Consider the following 8,426-nt stretch of genomic DNA (forward strand, 5'->3'; position numbering starts at 1 on the left):
CATGGATTTGTGTTTTCCAGACTCAGCGTATGTCATCTCGGGACCTAAAGAAGTGAGAGGCGGGGAGTGGCACTCATTGTCTGTGCAATGTCACTATGACCCCGGGTGGGAGACCTACAGGAAGTGGTGGTGTCGTGGGCATGATTGGATTAGCTGTGAGATCCTCGTTATAACCAATGGATCAGAGATGGTGAAGAAGAACCGTGTGTCCATCAGGGACCATCCGAGAAGCCTCATGTTCACTGTGATCATGAAGGAGCTCAGGCGAGAGGATACAGACACTTACTGGTGTGGGATTGAGAGAACTGGATCTGACCCTGGGGTCCCTGTTAAAGTGATCATTGAACCAGGTAAGAGGACGTGCATGTGTGGCTGTGTCCTTTCAGGGCCTGCTCTGCCCTGGTCCCTGAGGTCCCTGTCCAGTGACTGAACTCACTCAGATGAACTGCCACAGAGGGGGGTTGGTCCTGAGGTCTCATGGAATCCCGGCTGCTCACTTAGGTTGGGAGGCTCAGGGTTTCTCTTAGATGCTCTTGGGGCTCCCAGGACCTCCCCAGGATGGATCAAGCCTTTCTGGGCACATTTCTTTCTCTGAACAGCTCAGTACCCGAGACTATTGCCGTAGAGACCACGGTGATGGCCCCAGTTTTAGCTCATGGGCTGAGGGAAGCCTCTTCTTTGGGAACCAATTCCTGCCAAGGCCTCCCTGGCACCTCTGGTGCCCTGGTGTCCCTGCTCTTCCTGAAGGTTGGGGCCCGGGCTCATAGCCGCTGTCCCACCCCTTGTTCCATATCTAGTCTCAGGGGAAGGAGGCCCAGCACAGTTGGGGGCTGTGGGTCACTCCCGAGGTCTGGAAAGGCTTCCACAGCCCAACACTTGCATTCTGGGCGCCTGACATCCCACCATGAGCCATGGGTGCATCTGGGCTTAGAGACGTTCTCTTCCTGAGACCTTCTGGAATAGACACTCCTGGGAGCATCTGGGTGTGAACAAGTGTGTCTGTTGGGCTCTGCTTTGCCGACCCTCGGACAGCCAGCTCCAGCTCACAGGGCACTCATGGCCGGTAGGGGACACACTCATAGCGTCCCCACCACACCTGGAACCGGGAGGCCTGTGGTAGCTGCCAAGTGCAGCACGTTCCTTGTCTCATGGGATCTCGAGAATGATCCTGAGCAGGAACTACCCCATCATAGAAACTTAAAAACTTGTCCAAAGGAAAGACTCTTCCTGAACATCGTGATTTTGCTCAGGGCTGGCCCTGACCTTAGAAGTCATAGCTCTTGTGTATGTTAGTTTACCTGGCACGTCCCCATTCCGCTCTGGTCCTTGCTGGATAAGTAAGATGGGGGAGGTACTGGCGGAGGCCCTGCCATAAACAAAAGGGGTGTTTAAAGTTTAGCTGAACTCCAGCTGCCATTGCCCTGAGGCAATCCTGGGCCCTCTGAGCCTTCCAGGGCCTGTAAGATGACCCCTTGGACCTGTGCCCAGGTCTCCTACAGCCAAAGAGATGAGTGGCCCAGCTGTAGGCCCCTTCCCGTGGCCCTGCCCCAGGCTGTGCAGGCCAGGGCAGCCCACATCCTCCCTGGCTCTGAGCTACGTGCAGGGCTGTGGGTGGGACAGCAGGCAGAGTGGAATGTAATCTGTTCTGTATGACAAGCAGCAACTACAGTGCCGACCCCCACCCCCACCATCACCTCCACTGCCAACGCGTTCACAGACACCCCAGAAGACTCCTCAGGCTTCCTGAATGTGACCAGCCTCCACCCTGATGACAGGTAAGTCAGCTTGGATGCTGCTGTTCCCTGTGGCCCACTGGTCCCAAACTTCTCCGGTGTGGGGACCCTTTGTAGTCCCACGTCCCAGCCAGGATGCCAGGGGCCCTTCCTCTTGCTCTCAGGCCACACAGTGTCCTTGGTGAGCCCCCACCCCCATCCTGTGTCCTGGAGCTCAGTGCAGTTCGGAGGTTTGTTGGTTCATTCACGCATCCTTCCCACTTCCACTGAGTTAAATTCTGCTTGGCCGGCACTGTGTTGAGCTCAGGTCACACAGATATAGAGCGTCCCATGTGGAGCTGAGAGTGTGGGAGATGGAGGAGCCGGCAGTCAGGGCAGAGGGCATGGCCAGAGTGTGTGGGCACAGGGTCAAGGGGCCACAGTGCCCCCTGGTCCAAATTCTGGGAGAACAGGAAGGGCCTGGGGAAGTCCTGTTTCTGTTATGAATTCCTTGTTACTGTTATGGCAACAGCGGGGACCCTGACAATTCCTGGAGTCTCTAGACCACCTGGCAGCTCACAGAGGACTTTCTTGCCTGGCTTCCCCTTTGTGTGGGTCTGTGTCCCAATCTCTTCTTCTTTTATAAGAACCCCAGTCATTTCCTTTCCAGAAGAGCAAGTGAGGGCGAGAAGAGTAAGAAATGAGGAGAGCAGGTGGGGGTGGGGGGAGACAGTGGAAGCCAATGTCAGCCTTGGCCATTTTCTTGGAATGAAATGGGGCTGTTATGGGATTCTGAGCACAGGAGGGAGATGCTGAACTTTGGTTAAAAGCATTCCCTGGCTGCTGTGCTGATGATGAACTGTAGTGTGTGTGTGTGTGTGTGTTGGAGGATGTATGAGTTTCCTGTGGCTGCCATAACGAAATAGCACAAACTGGCTTAACACAAGACAAGTTTATTCTCCCACAGCCCAGGAGGTCCATGATCTGAAATAAAGGTTTCGAAAGGGTTGGCTTCTTGGAGCTCAAGTGTGTGGGCCGATGGCAATGACCTTAGGCCCATTTCGGGTGCCCAGACACTTCAGTGAAATTCCTATGGTTGCCAAGGAGGCACTGAACTGACGTGGGGGTAGAACCTGTCCCATGCCTCTGTCTTGGCTGTTGGTGGCTGGCAATCCTTGGTGTTACTTGGCCTGTGGCTGAATCACTCCAGTCTCTGCCCCTGTTGTCACATGGTCTCCGTGACCATGTCCCTGTTGCGCCAATTTTCCTTTTATAAAGACACTAGTCGTTGGGTTAGGCCCACCCTCATCCAGTATGACATCATCTTGATCACATCTGCAAAGCTCTTATTTCCAAATAGGTCATCTTCCCAGGTTCTGAGTGACATGAATTGTGGGCTGGGGGACACTATGCAGCCAGGTCAGAGGACCAGTGAGGAAGCAGGGAGACCTTGCCGGTGCCTGTTGTCATACAACTTCTCTTAGGCTTCTAGACCCATTGAAACTCCCTTGTGGAACCCTCCTCTCCTTTAAAAACAACCACCATTTTTGAGGGCACCCAGGAGTGGGGTTCCCAGGCTGGAAACTGCGAGTCAAAAGGTGTGCGGCCCTGTCTGCTCCCGGGTGGATGGGATAAGGCCCAGAGGCAGGAGGTGAGCCAGGGCTCACCGGTGTCTTTTGTTGTTTCCAGCGGCGACTCCCTGACGCTCTGCATCTCCCTGCCCCTCTTCATTGTTCTGTTGCTGCTTGTCTTGGTGGTAGTCTCACTGTTGGTGTGGAGAGTGGTGAAGCGACAGAAGGAAGGTGAGAGGACCTGGCTGGGCTGGGCTGGGTTGGTGGAAGTGTATGGGCTGATGTCGACAGGGTTGGCTCCTTGGAGCTCAAGTGTGTGGACCAATGGCAATGACCTCAAGCCCATGTCAGGTGTGAAGACACTTCAGTGAAATTCCTATGGTTGCCAAGGAGGTACTGAGCTGACATGGGGGTAGGGAGAAACACACACACACACACACACACACACACACACACTCACGTGAATGTGCACACACCTGCATGAGCACACACACATGTATGCAACACAACACATTGCACGTGCACACACAGATAACACATGCATGTGTAAACACAGATGATATGTATGCACACACGTGTGCATGCATATGGGTCACACACAGAGTCCTCTGGGTTTTATTACAAAGGTTGGTTGAGATTCCTACTTTTGCTCCTCCTCCACCCCAGCCATTCACTCATAATCCAGCATCATCCAACGGGATCTGGCCCAAGCAAACCCTCCTCCTGTCTGGCTCCACTTCCACATCCTCACATAATGGCACCGCCCCTTCTCAGAGCCCACTGGGACCTGCGCTCTCTCTCATGGGGTCCTCTCCACCCCCCTCCTGGGGGATTTTGTAGTCTGGGAGGGGAAGCCTAGCTCTGTTCATCACGTTTTTTCCCAGGTGCATTGTCCATGACTCATGTTGTAGGTACTTTCTGTGCTCCTCAGTATCTAGACTTTTGAAACTAAAAATCTGGCGGGAAAACGTCTTGTTTCGTTGTTGCCTCTAAAGCTGGGAGGCCAGGGGAGGACCAAAGGACAGACAGAAATGGGAACCAGCGAACACCTGAAAGCCGGTCCATCTGCTGCTGACCCAGCTTGAGCACCCCTGGGTCTCCACAGATGACTTTTACTGGTGGGCACCCGTGTGTCAGGCACAGCCAGGCGCCGGCCATGCGAGGAAGGGCAGGCTCAGCCACCCAGCAGCCCACAGCCCACAGCCCACAGCCCACCTGAAGTCTAACCGGAATTCGGTGGGACCGTCTGATGTATGAGACGGACAGACACCAAGTGCAGTGAGAGCTGGGGAGAGGGGATCAGACAGCCGGGCGGCTGGGGAGGTCGGTGTGAATGACGGATGAGGTAGCGCTCCCAGTAGCATTCCAGGCAGAGCATCTGGTTGACATTACAGGATGACCCTGGCATGGCAGTGAGGGAAACAATCCCAGGACGCTGATGGCTGGCTGGGCCCCCCAGTCAGTTGATGTCACAGTTCTGCGATGAGGGGAACTGAGCTGAGGTCCCCTTATTTTTCAAGTCCAGAAATGGAAGCCCAGAGGGGTGAATGCCCCATGTCACAGACTGTGTCATCTGAAGAGTCAGAATTAGAACTAGGTCTCCCTTCTGGAGCCTCATTCACCTCTTTTTTTTTCTTTTTCTCTCCCCCAGACCTGGGGACCCTCCCAGTCTCAGGATGAGCTTTCTAATTCTGGTTGTTTTTGTCTTTTAGCTGCTGGGATACCCCCAGAGCAGGTAAGAGAGCCCCTGAGGTCAGACTGGATATACCAGACAGCACTTTCCCCCGCTTTTCTTATTTTCCATCTCTCAGGGGCCCTGAGGTTCAAATGTATCAGACAGACCATGTGCCCAAGTGTCCAGATCCTCCCGGCTGCAAGGCCTGGATGAACGGAAGGGGTGCTGGAAACAGCCACGAAGGAGGGGGCAGGTGTGGGAGACTGAGAGGTGGGAGCTGCAGGGGAAGCTGGGAGAGGGGGGGCCAGGGCAGCAGAGGGGCTGGTGTCCTTCTGCGGAAGAGGAACCTGGGCTTCCTCTCCCAGGTGCTCCAGCCCCCGGAGGACAGTGTCTGCTATGCCAACCTGCCCTGGAAGCAGACAGGAGCCTCGCTCAGCTCCTTCAGGAAAAGGGCCCCCACAGAGCCCTCCTCCTCTGCCCAGGACGACCAGGGGGAAGTGGAGTACATCACCATGGTGGGTACTTGCTGGGGCTGCTGGGGGCCTTGGATTCATCGTCCTGCTTTGAGGATGGACTTTCTCCCGCCCCTGTGGGCACAGAGGAGGGTGGGTGCCGGGCACAATCGTAGCCATTGAAAGACTTGCCTCTGAGCTCCCCAGGAGCTTGGCCCTCGGAAGTGTCTCCATATCAGGTCTCCACATGGGGGACTGGGAGCCTGGTCAGTGGAGCCCCAGACAGGCCCAGTGACCTGGGAGCACACGCAGAACGTGCTGCCCTGGCATGGAGTTGAGGGAGAGTCTCCTGCTGTGGCTGGAGCTCAGGGTGCCCTGCATGGGAGTGGACTTCAGAGTTCCCAAGGGGCGTGTCCCCCAGCCTCAGGGAGGCCTCCTTATCCATGAGAACCCCTCCCCCGCAGCTTCCCTGACCTGCGTGCATCTCTGTTACAGGCCCCCTTTCTGGGGACGGAGGTTTTCTATGAGGCTCTGTCTCTGGACACCTTGGATCAGGACTCAATCTACAGCAACACACAGGACCTCATCACCCCCCTTCCCAGCAGGAGCCAGGAGGAGCTCATCCAATTCAGCGCCATCAGGAAGTCTTAGCTGTGCTAAGGACCCCTGTCCGACCCCATACAAGGCTTGTCAGCACGTTCCTACCTCGTCTGCTTTCTGCTCCCAGTCCTCTCATCGCCCCCAGCCCGGAACTGGGCTCCAAGCCTGTCTCAGGGGGCTTCTGGGAGATAGAAAGGGGTTTCCCCACATCCTTTCCTCTCCCTCATAGTTTGGGAAGAGGCTGGGGCTATGGTCTGGGCAGCTGAGGGAGGAATAATGATGATCATGACAATAATAGTAATGAACCTTCATTGCTGCCATGTGTGGTGAGTTGAATAACAGCTTCCAATGCTATGTATGTGCTAATCTCCAGAACCCGTGAGCATTAGCTTCTATGGCCATAGGGGCTGGGCAGATGTAATTAAATGAAGGATTTGGAGATGCGGAGATTATTCTGCATTATCCCGGCAGGCCCTAAATAGAACCACAAGGGTCCTCCTTGTAAGAGGGAGGCAAGGTCACAAGAGAAGGGGCTGTGACGACGGAAGCAGAGGTTGGAATGACGCGGCCAGGAGCCAAGGAAAGCTGTAGCCTCTAGAACAGGGGTGGGCAAACTTTTTGACTCGAGATGCCACAATGGGTTCTTAAACTGGACCGGAGGGCCGGAACAAAAGCATGGATGGAGTGTTTGTGTGAACTAATATAAATTCAAAGTAAACATCATTACATAAAAGGGTACGGTCTTTTTTTTTTTTAGTTTTATTCATTTCAAACGGGCCGGATCCGGCCCGCGGGCTGTAGTTTGCCCACGGCTGCTCTAGAAGTTGCAAAAGTCAAGGACTGGATCTGTCAGAAGGAACCAGCCTCGCGAAGACCCTGATTCCAGAACTGCAGGAGAATAAATGTACGTTGTTTACATGAAGCCATTAATTGATGCGGCAACATTGGAAACGAACGCCTATTGTGGCAGGCGCTCCCTCCTAAGTGCTCTCCCTACAGTAACTCATTCAATCCTCACAGCAGCCCTACTGGGCGCCTCCATTACTGCCCCATTTTACAGATGAAGAGTCGAGGTCCAGAGAGGTTCAGTGACTTACTGAGTTTTTTCACCAGCAAGTGGATGAGTTGGAATTTGAACTCGGGCATTTTGCCTCCAGAGTCTGGGCCCCCACCCTGCACTGTGGGTCTAGGGAGGACAGTGTGTGTGTGTGTGTGTGTGTGTGTGTGTGTGTGTGTGCAGGCACGTGCATTCACACAGGGATAGTTAGTGAATATTTACAAGCTCCGGACTCACCATGCTTCTTCTAGAGTCCCGGTAGCCCTCTCTCCAGAGCATGTCCTGAATCCTGTCCAGTCCCATTGTCTCCATGGTGACCAGCCTCGTCCAAGCTGCCATCCAGTCCCCTGGCTGGAGTCCCTCTTTCCATCTGTGCCCATTCTCCCAGCAGCCAGACCTGCTCACTCCCTGCTTATCACCCTCGGGCAGCTTCTTCCGCAGCCTATGGGGCCACCGGGACCCCATGGTCCCTGCCTGCGCCTATGACCCTGTCTCTGCCAACCTTCCTGCCCCTCGCTGACCTTCACCCCCAGGGGCCTTCCTGCTGTCCTTACAGGATAAGGCTTGTTCCCATCTCAGGGCGTTGGCAGGTGCCTGCCCTTCTTTCTGGAACCCTCTTCTTGCAGCTGGATGAATAGTTAGCTACAGCTCATCATCCCATCTCAGCTCAAATGTCCCCTCTCCGAGCGGCCTTCCCTGACCACCCTAGCGGGCGAAGTCCCCACGACGCCTCTGATTTTTCTCTGTCACGTTGTCCTGCTTTGCTTCCTTTAAAGTAGTGGTTCTCCACCTTCTGGCCCTTTAAATACAGTTCCTCATGTTGTGACCCAACCATAAAATTATTTTCGTTGCTACTTCATAACTGTAATGTTGCTACTGTGATGAATCGTAATGTAAATATCTAATATGCAGGATGGTCTTAGGCGACCCCTTGTGAAAGGGTCGTTCGACCGCCAAAGGGGTCGCGACCCACAGGTTGAGAACCGCTGCTTTAGAGCATGTACTGCTTCATGAATTTTATTTGTTTGTTTGTTGATCCTCACCCGAAGACATATATTTTTCCATTGATTTTCTTAGAGGTAGTGGAAGAGAGGGGGAGACACACACACAGAGAAATGCAAATAAGAGGAGGGAGCAGACATTGGCATCAAGGTCAGGGAATAGGCACCACTTGCCTGGGGGACTCTGGAGCTCCACTTCTTTCAACAATTACACCATTATCTCCCCTGGGAGGATGGACCCCGCTGGGAAGGGCATTGCCCACGTGCTCTGCACATGAGCAGAGGAGCTGCACCTCCATCCTCCCCTGTGGGCTCCAGGGAGGCTTCTCTGGCCTGAGCGGGAGGTGGAGACAGGAGC

The 8,426-nt window shown here is 54.5% G+C and overlaps 1 protein-coding gene across 1 annotated transcript; it reads left to right on the forward strand.

The window, feature by feature from the left end:
* The first annotated feature begins 187 nt into the window (after positions 1-187).
* LOC102435095 (CMRF35-like molecule 1) lies at positions 188-6,321 on the forward strand. The gene is made up of 6 exons (XM_023747816.1): positions 188-350; positions 1,661-1,775; positions 3,402-3,514; positions 4,996-5,018; positions 5,324-5,473; positions 5,906-6,321. Exons 1-6 carry the CDS (start codon positions 188-190, stop codon positions 6,059-6,061), a joined length of 720 nt encoding a protein of 239 aa, XP_023603584.1. The 3' UTR covers positions 6,062-6,321.
* Positions 6,322-8,426: the final 2,105 nt, after the last annotated feature.

Source organism: Myotis lucifugus, unplaced genomic scaffold (assembly GCF_000147115.1).
Source record: "Myotis lucifugus unplaced genomic scaffold, Myoluc2.0 scaffold_996, whole genome shotgun sequence".
In the NCBI taxonomy this organism is placed as follows: domain Eukaryota; kingdom Metazoa; phylum Chordata; class Mammalia; order Chiroptera; family Vespertilionidae; genus Myotis; species Myotis lucifugus.